Genomic DNA, 18,854 nt, shown 5'->3' with positions numbered 1-18,854 from the left:
GTGACCTGAGTTGAAGTCGGACGTTCAACCAGCTGAGCCACCCAGAGGCCCGGTGTCATTTTTTAAGAAGCCACCAGACTGTCTTCCAAAGTGGCTGCACCATCAGTGCACAAGAGTTCCAGTTCCTGTACATCTTCACCGAGACTGTGTGGTCAGGCTCCAGCCGTTCTGATAACTGTGTGGTGATATCTCCTCATGGTTTTAATTTTCCTATTGCCTGGGAACCAGTGCTGTTGAGCATCTTTCTGTGTGCTTATTTGACATCCATGTGTCTTCTTCAGTGATGTGCCCAGGCACAGCTAGAATGGTCATTAAATACAAGGAAGGATATGATGCAGTCTAGAGCATGACCTTTGCCCTTAAGAAACTCTCAAAATTATTTCTGAGACATAATAGTATTTACAGGCCTTTAAAAAGTATGCCGTTTCCTGGGCATAATTGTAACCTTTTTTATGACTCAGATTTGTAATCATAAGCATTCATGACTGTTCTGTGTAGAATCCAGTTTTGAGTGGCCTTTATACTTCTGCTGCATCGTATCCCTCCTTAGGACCCTCAACCCTCTCTATTTGGCTACATCCTAATTAGTGTTTTTTACCAAGACACCCACAAAAAGTGCCTGTAACCAACTTGCATGCAAAGCAAAACCAGAAAAATAAGTATGGGGTCAGGAGTAAAGTGCCACACACAGGGCCCCAGTGGAATTCAGGCTCATCCCCTCCCCTGTGACAACACCGTCATTTTCTCCCACTGGTGGTATCTGGTTGTATCTGGCTCAGAGTGTAAAGCGTTTCACCATTTCCTTCACATTTACTGCACCAGTGGGAAGGTAAGTAAACCATTGAGTTAGGGTTACAAGAGGGTGGTTCCACAGGTGTGATACCTGTTCTTGGACATTTTGCCATTTTCCTTCTGCCAAAATGGTACCTTATAGGTGTAGAAACAAATCCCTGACAGATTTAGAAGAACCGTTCCTGCTGTAAGCAGTAAGATAAGTTCATCTTAAGGTGGGCACACTATGTGGAGCAATTCTTTCCTGAGATCATTTCCTTCCCAAGCTGCTGCACTACCATAGCCACTTCACATCCAGGCTGCCTTGTACTTCAGTGTCCTGAGTCAGACCAGATATATGCCCTATGATTTCAGAAAGGGAAGTGCTGTGCCAAGGAAGGTCAGTAGTCTTTCTAGGCTCACATTCTGTCTGGGCGTGCATCAGAAGGTGCACCTGAACGTGAGTGCTCCCTGAAATGTGAGTGCTCGGTACTCACCGGGAGGATAACAGTATATCCAGATGGGCAACTTCCTAACTGGGGCTTGCCACGAATGCATCGGTCTGAATCTTTGCTCTGCATGGAATTAATAGTATCCTGTAGTCTCTGTGTAGTAGTATCCTTTTTTGCATAAATCACATTTTTCAAATTTAAGGTGTCTGGATGAGTCTAGGTATACTTTGTATCTGTCCTTTATGCTTTATAAGTGCTGTCTTCTAGCAGCCCTCATGTTTAGAAGCTGAAGCTTTTTTTTTTTTTTTTTTTTTTTTTTCTGAGAGAGCAGGAAGGGGCAGAGGGAGAAGAGAGAGAGAGAATCTTAAGCAGGCTCCACACTCAGCTCAGAGCCTGATGTGAGCTCCATCCTGGAGCTCATGACCTGAGCCAAAATCAAGAGTTGGATGATCAACTGACTGAACCACCCAGGTGCCCCTGAAGCATTTTTTTTTTAAGACCTACCTCTGTACTGAAGCTTTCCGATACTCTGGATTTTTTTTCCCTTGAATTTCTCTGCTTTTCCTCAGAGTTTTCTTTTTTTCTTTCTCAGCCCCACTCAGTTTTCTTAAACAAGCATGTTATTCAGCAAACCTTCGTGGAGTGCCTGAAGAGGGTGCTAGCTTTTGAGTTCAGTGCTTGGCAAAGAACACTCCCGAGAGAGGGAAACAAAGTCATGTAAGTGCTATCTATTTGCAGTAGGCACAGGGGAGACGTGTGACAGAAGTCCATGTGGTTGTCACAGAGCCATCAGATCTTCCCCGGCCCAGATGGTAGGTGTCCTGAAGTCCCAGGGTGTGAACTAGAAGAGAGGGACTCGGAACCAGTGTGGCTGGCTTCTGGTACTCTGGGGATTTTCCTGGGGTGGGGACAGAATCTCTTGCCTTATGCTTATTTGTGGTTTAGAAGGTGGAATCAGCACCATCTTGGGGGAGGTGGGAGAAGGGGACGGGATATGCCAAACTCTAGCAGAGGGAGCTGTTCTGTGTACCTCATAGACTCTGTCTTATTAAATCCTCATAATTGTGTATCTTTCCCATTTTGTATATGAGAGAATGGAGACTCTCTGAGGTAAATTATGCTCCCCCAGTCTTGTAGCTAGCTAGTAGTAGGAAGTGGCCCTGACATTCAAAGCCCAGGTCTGTGGGATTCTAAAACCCATGGTATCTCTGTCACACCAGTCTCTCTTCAGTGATGATCTATAAGAGCTGTGGCTTTCAAATCAGTGTAAAGAATTTCTTAAGACTTAAAATGGAGGAGCAGTCAGGCTTGCAAGGTAAAGAGCTTCCGTTCTGTCACCAGAAGGTTCTGAAGAGCCTTTTCTCAGAGAAAGCATTTGAACAGGGTTTTGGTGTGAGCCATGGCTTCTTACATTGGGCAGCCTTCACTACCCAGATTGCCCTGCATCTGTCTGTTTCAGAGCCTGAGTACAAAATTGGTAGCACTTGTCCTAAGGATAGACTAAAGGAGGCCATCCCAAAGATATTGTGGAATGCCTCATTTTCTTCCTCTCAAACACAAGTATTCTCAGGGAAGCCGTTGGGAAGGTTAGGATGAGGAGATGAAGCTTCTCTCCTCCTTTGCCAAGCAAGCCCTTCCCCAGAGCACACACCATGGTAAATGTTGCTTGAGGATTTCTGTGCGTGTCTCCTTTAGTTCAAATTGCATTTTGATGAGTAATAACCTCTGCCAAAGCTAAACTAAATCTAGAAAAGGCAGGACTGATTCCTAAGCTGCTCATAAGACTGCTCATAATATGCCCAGGACAAGTAGGACCTAGTCAGCGGCTCTTGCCTACCGTCCCTTCCTAGTGGCAGTTTTCCTGAATTTTCAAAAAGCAGGTATCTTGGCTCCTGTGTGTTCCTCCACAAAAAGTCTCCCTTTGAAGGAGTTTATGGGAAATGTGGGGATATCACTCCCATCTCTTAGGATGACATTTGCTAACTTATTCTGAATTGTTCCCCCAAAATTGGTTCATTTGACTGAAACAATTTATATAGCCCAAAATGTTATTATTATACTAGATTTTGTTTTTTTTTTGTTTTTTTTTTTTTGTTTTTTTTTGTGTGTGTTTTTTTTTGTGTTTTTTTTTTTAATTTTTTTTTCAACATTTATTTATTTTTGGGACAGAGAGAGACATAGCATGAACGGGGGAGGGGCAGAGAGAGAGGGAGACACAGAATCGGAAACAGGCTCCAGGCTCTGAGCCATTAGCCCAGAGCCCGACGCGGGGCTCGAACTCCCGGACCGCGAGATCGTGACCTGGCTGAAGTCGGACGCTTAACCGACTGCGCCACCCAGGCGCCCCCTAGATTTTGTTTTTGTGAAGCTTCGATACAGTTGGAGCTGTATCCTAGAAATGTGCTTGCTACTTTGAGCAACGTCATTGTGGTTAAATGTAGCTGTCTCACCCACAGAATCATGGCAGTTTCCCTCCCTTGACTTTGGAACAGCCATACAGAGAATGATAGATCAGCTTCCTTTCTAGTTACCATAGTTGCTTGTTTATCCTGGTGGTGAAGGGAACAGGTTGATACCCTGCCTTCTATGTTCAACTACTTGTTTTTAAGAAATTTTTTTTAAGTAGGGCTGTAAAAGTTCCCATAAAACCTACTTTGAATCATATTTAAGCAACGTGACTTCCCAGTGAACGCTCTAGGATAAGTTAGTTGCTTATGAGATCTACTTGGTGTATAGAGTTTATTGAGCATGAACTACTTCAGACGATCCGCCAGTTTTTTTTTTTTGGGGGGGGGGTTGAGTTTGTTTCTTGTTTGTTTGTTTTGTTTTGTTTTTGTTGTTGTTTTTACTGTGGTAAAACAGACAAAACCTAAAATTTTCCCGTTCCAGCCATGTTTAAGTCCACAGTTCAGGGGCATTAAGTACATTCACAGTGTTATGCAACCATCACCACTGTGTGGGGTCCCAGAACTTTTCCTCACCCCCAAATGGAAACCCCCATATCCATTAGCAGTCAGTCCCTATTCCCACGCCCTGACAGCCACTAATCTGCTTTCTCTGAATCTCAGTAAGTTGGATGTTGAGTATAAATGGAGTCCTACAATATACGGCCTTTGTGTCTAGCTTTCACCTAGCAGAATGTTTCAAGATTTATCCGTGTTGTAACATGTCAGTACTTCACTTTAAAAAAAATTTTTTTTTGTCTTTATTTTTGAGGAGAGAGGAGAGAGAGACAGAGACAGAGAGACAGAGTGCAGGTGGGGGAGGAACAGAGAGAGACGGAGACACAGAATCGGAAGCAGGCTCCAGGCTCCGAGCTGTCAGCACAGAGCCCAAAGTGGAGCTCAAACTCACAGACTGTGAGATCATGACCTGAACTGAAGTTGGACACTTAACCGACTGAGCCACCCAGGTGTCCCAGTACTTCATTTTTTTATGACTCAAAAATTTCCGTTGTATGGATATACCACATTGTGTTTATTTTTCTGTTGGTAGACTTTTGTTGGTTGGTTGTTTCCACATTTTGGCTATTGTGAATAATGCTGCTGTGAACATTCCTGGGCAGGTATTAATTTCCATGCCTGTTTTCACTTTTATGTGGATACCTAGAGTGGAACTGCCAGGTTATCTGAGAATTATATGTGTAACTTATTGAGGAACTACCACAGCAGCTACATCATTTTCCATTCCTGTCAGCAGTGTACAATTCTCATTTCTTTACATCCTCGCCAGCACTTGTTATTCAATTTTTTTTTAATTTATTTATTTTGAGAGAGACAGAGACAGTGCGACTGGGGGAGGGAGAAAGAACCCAAAGCAGGCTCTGTGCTGCCAGTACAGAGGCCAACACGGGCCTGGACCCATGAAACCGTGAGATCATGACCTAAGCTGAAACCAAGAGTTGGACGCCCAACCAACTGAGCCACCCAGATGCCCCTGTTATTCCGTTTTGTAAAATGACATGTGTTGTATTGGCTATGAAGTGGTAGCTCTTAGTAGTTTTGATTTGCATTTCCCTGCTGCCTAATGGAGTTGAGTGTCTTCTTATGTGTTGTTGGCCATTCATCTGTCTTCTTTGGGTAAATGTCTGTTCAGATCCTTTGCTCGATTTTGCATTTGGGCAGTTGGGTTATTTATCTTTTAGTTGAGTTGTTGAGTTGCAGGTTGGTTTTTTTGTTTTTGTTTTTGTTTTTTTTTTTTGTGGAAATTTTCAAATACCCACTACAGTAATGAGAGTGGTAAAGTGACCCCGTGCACATGCCCCCTGGGCACAAGTCATTGCACATGGTCCTTGCACTCTCCACCCCCACCTGGAGGTTTCCAGAACAACTCCCAGTCATTTAATGCCCTCTCACATTTAGTTTAAACTTCCTGATTGAATCATGGTTTTTTTTCATTGATTTGTTAGAAATAAGATCCAGATAAGGTTCACACGTTGCATTTGGATAACATACCTCTTTTAAGTCTATTTTAATCGTAAAATTCACCCCCGTTTTTTTTCCTTTCAGTTTGTCCTCTTGAGGGAAGTGGATCATGTATTCTATAGAGTTCTACATTTTAGGTTTTGCTGACTACATCCCTGTGCTGCTCTCCCTAGTATAAGTTGGAAAATAGAACTACAGGTTAGATCTGATTCCGGTTCCAGGTTTTGGCAGAAACACCTCAGTTGTGGAGTTGTGTCCTGCCCTTTCAGACAGAGCAGAGCAGGACTGGCTCTGTTTCTGAGATGGTCCTGGCCACTCATCATCACTGTTGCCAAATGGTACCATTCCATTTCTGTCAGTCACTCCTGCTTCTTTGGAATTCCTCTTCACAAACTCTTTCATCAGCTGTTTAATTGCTTTGACATCCAGTTTGGTCGGGGAAGTTCCATCCGGTGCTTGATCCTCTCCCTTGGTTTCCCAGCCCTCAAGACTGTGAGTGGTTTCCAAGCTGGGCTGGGTGTGCTTCTGTGAGCATCATCATGAACTCCCGGATTTCACCTTTTAAATGTTCCCATCCACTGCACTTCCACCGCTGTCAGTCTTTAGATCAGTGGTCCTGACTCAGGTGATCTGGGGACCTTTAACGAAAATAACGTCCAGACAACTGGGTCAGCCTCTCTGGGGTAGAGCTGAACATGTGGCCTTGGAAAGGCCTTGCACGTGATTCTGATGCACAGTGAAGATCAAAGGTCCTTATTAGAAGCCCCTCCCTGACAAGTGGCACGAGCTGCAGGGCCCTGTCTTCAGGGTTGCTGGTTCCTTCCTTCCTCCCTCTTTACCACGTAGTCCCAACACTGGACTCCATGGTGAGCAAGCCTCATGGATATATGCTGCCCTCCTTCCCTCCCCTCCCTTCCCCTCTCCTTCTCTGACCTGGAGCAGAGAGAGCTTAGCTAAACTTCAAAAAGGAGAAAGCACTAAGGTCCCCAGGACACCTCCCTTAGATCTGCAGCCAGAGTGGGCCTGCCAGTTCACACCGTGGCAGCCCTGGGCACCAAGCAGGCTTTTGCTGGTTACATCCAGGGTCTTCTGGGGCCCTCCGTGTTTAACACTACCAGCAATGGTAAATACTGTCTCTTGATGTTTTTTCCCTCTATTTTATTTATTTGTTTGTTTGTTTAAGTTTTTATTTTTAAGTAATCTCTACACCCAGTGTGGGGCTTGAACTCACGACCCCGAGATCAAGAGGCTCATGCTATTTAGACCTCACATCCCCCTACCATACCACATATTTATTTAAAAAAAAATTTTTTTTTCAACGTTTATTTATTTTTGGGACAGAGGGAGACAGAGCATGAACGGGGGAGGGGCAGGGAGAGAGGGAGACACAGAATCGGAAACAGGCTCCAGGCTCTGAGTCATCAGCCCAGAGCCCGACGCGGGGCTCGAACTCACGGACCGCGAGATCGTGACCTGGCTGAAGTCGGACGCTTAACCGACTGCGCCACCCAGGCGCCCCTACCATACCACATATTTAAAGGTACCCTCTCCTGCCTGCCTCTCTCAGGTTTCCACGCACCCTCCAGAACTTGACCTATGGCCTGGGGCTGAGGCACCTTGGGCAGGGTTGGTTTTGTTTGTAATTCACTTGTATCTCCTGAAGGCTGGGCTGTGACCCCCAGCAGGTAGCATTCCCAGCATCTTCAGTCACAGGAAGGACCTGGCCTCTCTGTCTGTGTTTGGCTGTGATCCCACTCTTCCACAGTTGAGACGGGCATAAGGAAATTGGTGTGAGCAGAGAGATGAATCATGGTATTTGGCTTTTTGCCCTGTGCCCATAAAAGTGGCATTTCCTTAAATAGATCAGAACCTTAATAACTATTTAAAGAACATGTGGAATTTGGGGGTGTATTTTATGGCCCTTAGTTAAGCTTCAGACCAATTAAAACCTTTTAAGATGTTTTATGACACTTTTTAATTTTTTTCTGTGGAGATTTTGTGTAATTTTTTCGCTCTCTTACTCCACCCCTCAACTCTCAGTGCATACAAACACACACCAAAGTGGGGCTACCTGGAGGCCACAGACAAAGGACAGCATCATATCTAAGTCACAGGAGCAGGAGAGGGCTTCTGGCCCAGGTCAAGAATTGAATGAGTGGGAAGCACCCAGCCAGTCCTAAGGAGGGGCGTGAGGGTGTTAGGTGTCTGGTCTGAATTTTTATGATAGTGAAAAGGACAACAGATGGGCCTGTGAAGCAGGCCACGTCCATCTGCCCCATCAGATCTCTTAGTGGACATTTCCTGGATGGGAGGACGTGCGCCTGTGGGAGAAAATACGACAAAGTGCCTCATTTGAGTCTGTGCTGAATGCTTTCTTGAACTTTTGTTCTGGCACGTATCATAAGCCTCTCATTTTTGTCCACCTAATCCAAACATAGACTTCTCTAGAAAAGGAGAAAAGTCCTGAATTGACCTGAAAACTGAATGCAAAATCTGAATTCATTAAGTAGAAACTTGCATTATAGGGGCACCTGAGTGACTCAGTTGGTTGAGTGTCTGACTTCGTTTGGCTCAGATCATGATCTCACAGTTCGTGGGTCGGGGTCCTGCGTCAGGCTCTGTGCTGACCGCTCAGAGCCTGGAGCCTGCTTCAGATTCTGTGTCTCCCTCTCTCTCCCTTTTTCTGCTTGTGCTCTGTCTCTCAAAAATGAATAAACATAGGGGTCGCCTGGGTGGCTCAGCCGGTTAAGCGTCTAACTTGGCTCAGGTCATGGTATCACGATTCGTGGGTTTGAGCCTGTGTCAGGCTCTGTGTTGAGCCTGGAACCTGCTTCAGAGTCTGTGTCTCCCTCTTTCTCTGCCACTCCCCTGCTCGTGTTGTCTCACTCTCAAAAATAAATAATAAACGTTAAAAAAAATGAATTAAAAATGAATAAACATTAAAAAAAATTTTGTTAAAGAAACTTGCATTATAATTACTACTGTATGTCTCTATTTTTGTAATTACTACTTCTGTGTCTCTGTTTTAAAAACAAAATTGGGGGCACCTGGGTGGCTCAGTCAGTTGAGAGTCCAGCTCTTGATTTTGGCTCAGGTCTTGATCCCAGGATCGTGGGATCAAGTCCCTGCTTAAGATTCTCTCTCCTTCTGCCTCTCTCCTCCACTTGTGCTCTCTCTGTCTCTAAAATAAAAAATTAAAAATTTTTTAAAAAGAAAAAACTGTTTCCTTCTTAGAGAGCTTATTAGTGTCAGTACCTGTGAATAGTGAACAGTAAGAAAAGCACTGGTGTGTGTATTCCCTGAAAACATCGTGCTTTGGGCTTTAAGAATAGTTCATTTTATAGGTATTGGCTGGCCTGCTGAAGAAGCCATCCATGTAGGAGTCAGGGCACATCCAGGGGGGAAGGCCCTTGATCCTACCACAGCCCCTGTGGTAATCTGTAAGGTGTAAATGGCCCTTCTGTCCAGGGAGAAGTGCACTTAGGTTTTACAGTCAGGGACTTCCCTTATGCACTGAAAATGCCACTTTTTGAAAATAGAAGGTCCATTCCTAGACATCCTTTGTGAAATAAACATGCCAAAAAGTATATCTGTGAAAGTCCTAAGGCTATTACAGATAACTTTGTGACGAGGTGGCTTCTTAAGCCTAAATTAATAGCCTCAAAATTAAGAGCTGCAGAGAGGAAGCCAGCAGAACTTTCCTGTCTTCCCATCTGGATTTTCTAGCACCCTTTTCAGCCTCAGAGAACCAGCTTCATTGTTTATAGACTTTTCCATGTTCAATCTGCATTATTTCACAGTAGAGTGATATCCCAGCCCTGAACATCAAAAACGAACAAGCAGAAGGGCGCCTGGCTCAGTCAGTTAAGCATCTGACTTCAGCTTAGCTCATGATCTCAGTTTGTGAGTTTGAGCCCTGCGTCAGGCTCTGTGCTGACAACTCTGGAGCATGGAACCTGCTTTAGATGGTGTGTCTCCCTCTCTCTCTGCCCTTCCCCTGCTCATGCTCTCTGTCTCTCTCTCTCAAAAATAAATAAACGTTGGGGCGCCTGGATGGCTCAGTCGGTTGGGCAGCCGACTTCGGCTCAGGTCACGATCTCGCGGTCCGTGAGTTCGAGCCCCGCGTCGGGCTCTGGGCTGATGGCTCAGAGCCTGGAGCCTGCTTCCAATTCTGTGTCTCCCTCTCTCTCTGCCCCTCCCCCATTCATGCTCTCTCTCTCTCTGTCTCAAAAATAAATAAAATGTTAAAAAAAAATTTTTTTTAAATAAATAAACGTTAAAAAAAATTTGTTTTTAAATGAATAAGCAGTGAGATTGGGAGCAGAGGGTGCAGGCCCAGCACCGCTGTGGTGGCATGGGGTGATGGCAGCCTTGCCTGAGGCCTGCCTTCTCAGATTTTAGGCTTTTCTCCATTTCCTTTGAAGCACTGGCCTCATTTTCCCCCAGGGTCTCTCTGGAGGGGGTAGGAGATAGAAGGATGGGGACAGGGCATTTGAAGGTCTCACTTGGGTTTCCTGCATGTTGGCCTCAGTGTCCCTGCTGGGTACAGCGCCCAGCCTGGCTCGCCTTCAGCTGGCGGGGACAGTGACACCTGCCAGCCTGCCTGGGTTTGGACTTTATTTTGATTTGGAAGTTTGGTAGTCAGGTACTTCAAAGTTAACTCCCCCTGCCCTGAAACTCAAGAAGCCATTGTTTCCTCATTGTTTAAATATCTTTGGCATGTTTTGTAAATGAAGTCGCTGCTCTGCCTGGAGGTTCCAGGTTTGAGGTTGGGTTTGTGTTGAGGAAGCTGGGGAAGGCTGGGGTTCCCACAGCTGGGGAGCTGGAGCGCAGCAGTTTCCTCTGGAGGTGCTGGGAAGCCAGGCACGTAGGCAGCTCTGCCAGACGCCTGACTTTCAGGAGCTGGAAGAGGGGGCTGTGGCGGCAGGAAGTAGAGATTTGTTTTCCTCCAGAAATGAATGTGACCTCTGGGGGCAAGGGTTGGGAGTCCTTAGCAGCCACATGTTGCTGTTGGCCTCCCACAGGCCTTGGACAGTCATTAAGAAGCTTCTCGCCCTGCTGTCCACACCGTGATACTCTGTGCCCTCGGGTCTTTGATCAGGGCACTCGTCATGAGATCTAGTCTGATTTCTGGAGTGTGGATGGGCTTTGGACAGGCCTGAGTTTGAATAACCACGTAGATCAGCTCTGGGACCTGGGCCTCCTTGCGCCCCAGCCTCCTTATCTAAAACTGCTCCCGGGTGATAGAATTAAACTGACACTCAATCCTCCCTGCTACCAGCCCAGCACCTTGGACAGGTCATTTCCCTTCCCTACTTCCAGTTTCCTCCCAGATGGTGCTGGCGCCCCTTGGCTGGCTGCTTCCTGAGATTCATGTGAGATGAAAGCGGCACGTTTGCTGTGGCGGCTCAGCAGTAACTGTCAGACACCACTGGTTGCACGGCGCCCTTAAAGGAGGTGGTGACTGGTATTGTCCCCTGGAGGGGGGCGGGGAGGGGCTGTCGGGAACCGGACAGGCATGCTTATTTGGACTGTGTCTTCGTGGCCAGGAAGTGTGGGGACTGCAGCACCGAGGCAGGGAAGACCTGCCAGGCCCCAGTCACTGGGGGAGGGTTGGCGGGTGCACTCTTTGAGGCCAAGTCAGATAGCCCTGAAAGCTTACTGCGACCTTCCCTGTGACTCTTGGCAGGTTTGTATCCTTTTGTGCTTTAATCTGGTAATTTCTTTCACCACAGTTTATGAACAATGATTTCAGGCCAGATCAGCGTGACTGGCTGCCCCAAATAATCAGGTTACAGAGGGGAAATGACCTCTGGAATAATTGCCCACAGAGCTGCTGCCTTCTTGACGGCTTGTGTTTGAGTAGAAGGCCCCCCCCCCCGCCCCCAGAGGGCAGCATTCTGGGTTCGAGGGCCAGAATTCACTTGGATGATGAAAGCTTATGAAAAGTTCAGCTCCGTGCTCTTCCACATTGCTTGCTGCTTTTGTAAGGAAACTGCCTGAGAGCTGCTGAGTCTGGACTAAGACTGTCTTCCCCGAAGGGCCAGTTGCCAGGCCTGGTCCTGTCCTCCCCACCTGCCCCTCATCCATTCCCCTACTTGGTGTGAGAACCTAACAGTCTGTAAACCAGGGTCAGGGATGGCAAAGTGTGTAAAACTCTGTACGCATACACATGGTATTCATATTGTTGTGTGATCACTTGTCCCAGGAAGGAGTAGGAACCTGTACCCAGGAACGGGTGGTTTGCCTTCAATAATAAAATGTGGGCTTTCCCAGCCCCCCCAAGAACTAACCCTTGATGCAGTTGAAGTCTGCATGAAAGAACAGTGTGACCTTAAATAAGAGGTGTTTGGGAAGTGCTCTCTTTTTCAGTTTGTGGCATTTATATAAAGTGTGTGAATTTCCAAAATTTAATTGTGGAGTTTTACTTTCAAAAGGATTCTTGGGGTGCCTGAGTGGCTCAGTCGGGTGAGCGTCCAAGTTCGGCTCAGGTCATGATCTCACAGCTCATGGGTTCGAGCCCCGCGTCGGGCTCTGTGCTGACAGCTCAGAGCCTGGAGCCTGCTTTGGATTCTGTGTCTTCCTCTCTGCCCCTAACCCACTGGTATTCTGTCTCTGTCTCTCTCAAAAATAAATTAAAAAAAAAATTTTTTTTTAAAAGGATTCTTATGGGGTGCCTGGGTAGCTCAGAAGGTTAAGGGTCAGACTCTTGATTTAGCTCAGGTCATGATCTCACGGCTAAGTCCCAAGTCAGGCTCTGGGCTGAGTGTGGAGCCTGCTTAAGATTCATATTCTCTCTCTCTCTCTCTTTTTCTCTATCTCCTCCCCTCCCTCCCTCCTTCCCCCTCTCCTTGTCCCTCTGCCCCTCCCCTTGCCCCTCTGCCCCTCCCCAACTCGAGTGAGCATGCTCTTCTCTCTCTCTCTCTCTCTCTCTCTCTCTCTCTCCTTCTCTCTCTCTCTCTCTCTCTCTCAAAAAAAAAAAAAGAATTTTTGCAAGTAAAGGTAAAGGCTACACATTAGCCAAATTGTGTTACCATATAGTCAACTATTCTGAATATGTTACTTTTATGGTTGCAAATAATTATACTATAAATATGGAACGCGAAAGTCGAGGTGATCTGGGAGAAGTGCTGTGGGGACGCACACAGCCCCAGCGTGAATCAGCTCCCAATGTCTCCTAATGCAAGATGGCAGCTGTTGATGTCTTCAGAACACAGGGGTTTTTATGTACTATAAATCTGTGCCTGAGCCCTAATAGGGAAGGTCAGGCTGAATCATAACTTCTCAGCGTAGAACTCTGCTCCCCAGGGCCCCACGATGCTGCAGAACTGCCAGAACAGTGCCCTGTGCCCACTGTTCTTCACGTGAAGAGGAGGTGGCTCAAACGTTTGCCACCAAGGTGGCAGCAATCTGTAGGTGGTGGATAGGATGGAGTGGGGAATTGCTACAAGGCCAGTCACTGACACCTGCTGGTCTTGGGACATGGTCTTGGGACATGGCCCCTAGCACTCTGTGCTTTCTCCAGAAGCTCCCCCTGCCTGGCATTTGGAGGCCACGTGGCATCTGAGGCCTCCTTCCTCCTCCTCACCGTCCTCCTCAGAAGATCACAATGTGCGTTACTTACCTGTTTTTCTTCTTTTCCTTCAGAATATTGACATTACAAACTTCAGCAGCAGTTGGAATGACGGGCTGGCCTTCTGTGCTCTCCTGCATACGTACCTTCCGGCCCACATTCCATATCAAGAGCTGAACAGCCAAGATAAGGTAGGCCGGCTGTGGAATGGCCAGCTCCCGGAGTCCTTACCGCATAGGAGAGGCAGAGCCTTCCATTGGCAGGACCCAAGTCCCATTGCTGGCTCACAGTGGCCTCATCCCAGCTCAGTTTTGTTCTGGGATTGAGTTATTTGTGCTGAGCCAGCCAGTCCCTGACCAACCTTTCTAGGACATTTGGTGGGTTCAGAATTCCCCAAGTGACAACATTCCCTGTGGGAGCTGTCAGCCTTCCTGGGTGATGATATTTAGAATTGAGGGTTTTACCAAGAACTGGCCACGGAGAACTGCTCAAGGCATGAGCAGTCTGGGCAGGGCTCTCACCACACCAGGCCAGCCTCCCACCAGCCCTGTGCAGTCCGGGTGTCCCACTCAGGGAGGTGCTTGGAGACAGGTTGGGGAGAACCCTCGTCCAGATGGGCACTAGGAGAGGTCCCAGGCCTGAGCCTTCCTCTGGTCGCCTCCTGCCCTCAGATAACCCTTGAAGATTTTCCCCTGGGGAGGAAGCTCATTTGACAGGTGTTTCTGATCAGCTTTTGGGGTCCAGGTCCAGGCAGCTCAGGGCTGATGTGTCAGAAGCATCCCTTTTCCACAGCGAGGAAAGAAGGGGCTTGTGGAGATTGCTCTACAGCTGGTCACCAGAGGAGTGGGTGGGCCCTGCGGAGGGGTGGTCGGGGTAGGTGGGGGCTTCAGGAGCTCCAGTGTAGGTTTGTTCTGGCACCAAGTGGAGGTGGCTGTCCATCTTCCCCGGCAGCACGGGTAGTGCAGGTTGCCTTCCTCCTGGCCTCACTTGTCCACTCCAGTCACACAGTTTCTTTTACAGCGAAGGAACTTCACCCTGGCCTTTCAGGCAGCTGAGAGCGTCGGCATCAAATCCACACTGGTGAGTCCCTGGCAGGCCCCTTCTTTTGTTGGGAAGAGCTTCCTTCTCATTAAGAGAGTTCCTGGGTGGCTACTGGGCGAGACAGGGGTCCACACAGGCCCTGGCCGGCCGAGTGAGCATCCTGCCAGAGGGGCCCCGGCAGGGGTTTCACCTCAGTCCTGTGGGCGCTTTGTGTGTCCTGGGGAAGCACCTGAGGTGGGTGGAGTCATCCTGACCACAGCCCCAACGACTTTGACTTCCTTAGAGTCACCTTTTTCAGGTGAATCTCATGACAATAACATGTCATTGTCAGAGATGCATTCCTGTGGGTTTGTCTGCCTTTTGTCATGCTAGGGGGAGAGGAGGCGAGTGCAATTTGAGGAAGGAGACTTTAGAGGTGGAGCAGGTATGCCACGCTTCACAAGTGCTGTGGCAAATGCCACTCACAGTGTGAGAAATTAGTTGTAGAGAACCCACATTTCAGGGTCATTAGGCCTCTGCTCAGTACCCGCAGTAGCTCAAACCACACATGCTTCTGTCAGAGCTCTCACCTTGTCACCATGTCTGACTTTCTGAAGAAAATACTGCGTCCAGATGCAAAGCCAGTCCTTCCACACCTAGAGACACTTTCATTATATATATATAAACTCTACTGAGGTGTTTGTCCAGGGCGCCCAGCTTGAGATTTCCATAGAGTAAAGAGCCCTGTGGGACTGGGTCAGGGACTCAAGGGCACCCCTTACCCTCATTTGTAACAGTTGGATGGTTTTGAAGAAGTGTTTACATTCATATTTACCCCACAGGAGTGTTCGTGTAAAGTCGCAGAAGTTGTATCTTCTGAATTGACAGAAGTATGTCCTCTATTCAGCTGTACAGAGAGAAAGAGAAATTACCATTATTGAAATGTTTCCCATTAGCTGGGTATTTTATATCACATGTAAAGTACTAACCTATAAAAAGCTGTCCATTTCCCCACCCTAAAGAGCTTTTAGTCAAGATCTTACATTGAACAAACGTATTTTCTTTTTTCTATACCACCATTGGGTGGCCCGTTCCATTGTGCTGGCTGTGGCAACATGTTCTGTGTCCCTCACCCATGGTTCCACGGGTTCTCTTGAGCATGGCTCCCCTGAAAAGTCATGGATGTTCTTCAGTAACAGTGAAACTCTTTTGGGGTCTTGTAGTCATATATCCAAGTCTTGGGTTTCATCAGCTGGCATCTCACAGATCACTGATATTCTGCAGGATACAGTTAGAGAACAGTGTCTTTGATGATTTCAGATGGTTGCCATGGTGAAGGACATTGGAAAGTTGAGTTCTGGGAGCCCTGGGCCCACAGAGACTCTCTCAGGACAGAGACTAGGGTGAGAAGGGCTCTCAGAAGCCACCATGTGGAGGGGTTTAAAAGAGGTAGGCAGAGAGCAAGGCCCCAAAGAAGACAAAAGCCAGCCTTGGAGGGCTGTGGCCGGGAGCAAGGGCACCCCAGTGTGGGACTCTGGGGTAGGGCTCGGGCACAGACAGGCAGCTCAGGGACCATGCTGACACTTCACAGGCACACTTGGTAGCGATGGAGCAGGCATCTTGCCCAGGCCTTTGGTGGGTATGATCAAGCTTAGCCCTGAGTTGAAGCCCCCGACCCCAGCTGTGGGGGGAGCCTGTTGGGATGGGCCCAGAGGTGACCTGGGATTCTAAGCAGGTCTCTTCCTTCTCCGCCAGGACATTAATGAAATGGTCCGGACCGAGCGGCCTGATTGGCAAAGCGTGATGCTTTACGTGACAGCAATCTACAAGTACTTTGAAACCTGAGCACACCAGAAGGACTCTCCCCATTACCAAGTGACACCAACGCCATTAGCTATGCACCCCGTAAAGCTTTCAGCGACTCTCTGGGCTGCCCCGCAGCGTGTGAGCCTTCAGCCGGGGCCTCTGAGTTGGGAGAACTCAGGCGTCTGTGGCCCACGGCTCACACTGGGCTCCTTGCACATGACCTGTCGGGTCAGAGGTCGGCGTGGGCTCAATGCACATCACACACGCTGTTTGCTGCGGAGTTTTTTTTCTGAAGAGAATATTGAACTACATTAGTGCTGCAGGGTGTAAAAAACGACTCACGCACAGCTAAACTTGGGGAAGGGGGTGAAATGATGTGGGCAGCTCACAGGGGGTTAGTGAAAGCTTTAGCTGCAGCTCTTCTGGACTCCTTGCCAGCGCAGGTTCTGTCACCTGGGAGAACCGGGCAGGGAAGTCGGCACCTGGCAGAGATGGCTGGGTGAACAGGCCACGGCCCTGGACGTGGGCTCAGTTTCAAGGAGTGCATCCCATGGCAGTGGGATGGCCACCGCTTCCGGGTGACAGGGCTGTCCTGGCCCGTGTGATTTAAGTGTTTGCAACTTGAGCTAACAAATGATTGCGACTCAAGTTCCTGGCTCAAAGGGTCTGCTGCTGCTGAATGGTTGGTTTTGCTGCTGGGTCCCCCTTGTCACGCCTCTGCCGACCTGTCCTTCAGCCTTGAAGGCTTCAGCTGGGCTTGGAAACCCAGCTCTGGCATTAGGTTTCTGGACAAAAGAATTGGTCAAAAGGAGTTCTGGTTAAAAAAATTTTTTTTTCTTATGAGCAATATTGGGGGGAAAAGCTCCTGTTCTATTAGTACCAAAGTTAAATTTGTTTAGTGAACGTAGAGCTAAAACACAAAATCTGGACATTAGCCTGGTGAAAGCCAGAAATGAAGTCGGACGTAGCAGGAGAAAAAGCTAAACAGCTGGAGGGAGCCCAGACAGTGTAATTTAAAGTCACTCTGAGTCACTCAGACGAAATCCTCCTAGGCAAGAATTTAAGGAAGTGCCTTAACTCTCCTTGCAAGGAGGGTCTTGGAGGCCACTGCATCCACAGCTACAGCAGATGTCTTCAGGGCTCGTGACATGCAGCCCAGCGATGGAGTTGGTCCCCTGCCACACCACCTTCCAGGTTCCGAGTGACAGGCAGCCGCACCAGCACCTCTTCTGTGCAGCGGAACCAAAGCCTTATCATGAGGTGTCCTGGTGAGATGACTCAGACTGGGACTCAGCCCTTCTTGGGAACAGGGAGCCTGCATCTCATGTGTGCCTAACACAGTAGCTGTTGGTTTAAACAGTGTCAAGACCTGTTGCTTCTAGAACACAGCTGTGTTTGGCACCTGCAAAGCAGCATGAGGAAGAGTAGCCACCAGTGGAAGTAGGATCACTGCCCCAACCACAGGATGCGAAGAAGGTGCCCGGCCAACACATGGGCCGAGGGTTCTGCGTTCAAGTGTGGTGTTCCTGACTAGGACTTGACATGTCTGTAGCCTAGAGAAGAATGTGATTATTGTGAAATGGGCTGTGTGTTGTGTGCATGTGGCCTGCTGGCCCACAGTCACGTGGCTGGTAAGTGCCCATCAGCCCTGCCCAGAGGTCCTAACCTGCTGCCCCAACTGGAGGCTCTTTGTGAAATGCCTATTTTCAGCTAAGGAAGGAGAGGTCAGCAGAGTCCAGCCCCAGGGCACGCTGGAAGACCCTGGGAGATGGTACCTGTCTCAACCTTCCTGACGAGGTTCTATTCTGATTTCTGTTGCTCTGTTGACAGTTGCCCTGTGCTGTCACAGGAGGGACTGTTAGGTGAGAACGAATTGTTTTTCAGTGTCTTTCCACTTGGTCTTTCTGAGTTCCACTTTGGCTCTCATTCACCCTCATGGAAGCCTGTGCTCCTGTCTGGACCCAGTATGTCTGATTTGCGGCCATGTTTTTGTTTATTTATTGTGTTGGGGGTGCTTTTTTGTTCTGTGAAGGAAAAGATTTCCCTGGATCTGCAGTTCACACATCTGTCCCTTCCTAGCCAAGCGAGCCAGCCCTGGCAACTCATGCTGGTAGGCATGGGGCTGTGCTCACAAGGCTGCCAGTGGGGTCAGTGACAGGGCAGAGGGTGGCCGCGGGGAGTGCCGGGACCAGTCCCACCTGTTTAAAGGCCCATTTCTGTCTCTCTGACAAGAAGCTGTGCAGGGGTGTCTGGCCGGGCTGCCCACATTTGCATGTGGGTCCACAGGTGAGAAGATTCTAGAAGCGTGATTTTTGCTTTTTCTAATCGGATTATTTTTATGATGTTGGCTTTATAGGATAATTCTAGATGGTCATACATACCTAAAAGTGCTACTGTGAGGTGCTTTTAGTCCAGTGGCACTTGACCTGAAGCCTCCAGGAAGTCATTTTGCCTCTTCTCCTTTCAAGCACAAGCTTTACTGCAAAAGGGCCAGTTACATTTCTGTATCCCTCAACCATGGGCTTCTGCTGATTGACAATACTTTTTTATTTTGTTCTATGAAATATTCTCGAATGTATTAAAATTGCTGAAAGACATCAGGCTTGGGCTTTTCTAGCTCGACATTTCCAGCTGCCCCTCTGACATGTGTGAACAGGACCCTTGAAGCCTCCTGGGACTGGCTTTTGGCAAGAGGAGGGCACCAGAGCCCAGGCTCTGTCCCCTTTATCTCCCCCTCCATTTCAGCTCATAGGCCAGGAAACATTGTGGGAAAGGACCTGAGGGATGGAGGAGGTGTGTGATAGGTCC

At 48.1% G+C, this 18,854-nt stretch overlaps 1 protein-coding gene across 2 annotated transcripts in view; it reads left to right on the top strand.

Annotated features, from left to right (window-relative positions):
• SPECC1L (sperm antigen with calponin homology and coiled-coil domains 1 like) overlaps nucleotides 1-18,643 on the top strand; it is a 140,579-nt gene extending 121,936 nt beyond the window's left edge. For both annotated transcript variants that reach the window (XM_023241547.2, XM_006938626.5), the window contains exons 14-16: nucleotides 13,295-13,411; nucleotides 14,241-14,300; nucleotides 15,996-18,643. In XM_023241547.2, the coding sequence (XP_023097315.1) occupies nucleotides 13,295-13,411; nucleotides 14,241-14,300; nucleotides 15,996-16,085 (267 nt within the window). In that variant the 3' untranslated portion in view covers nucleotides 16,086-18,643. The remainder of the gene's footprint in view (nucleotides 1-13,294; nucleotides 13,412-14,240; nucleotides 14,301-15,995) is intronic.
• The last annotated feature ends 211 nt before the right edge of the window (nucleotides 18,644-18,854 follow it).

The sequence above is a fragment of the Felis catus genome, chromosome D3 (genome assembly GCF_018350175.1).
Source record: "Felis catus isolate Fca126 chromosome D3, F.catus_Fca126_mat1.0, whole genome shotgun sequence".
NCBI lineage: Eukaryota > Metazoa > Chordata > Mammalia > Carnivora > Felidae > Felis > Felis catus.
The sequence above is the reverse complement of the archived record's forward strand: the minus strand, read 5'-3'. Positions and strand labels throughout refer to the sequence as shown.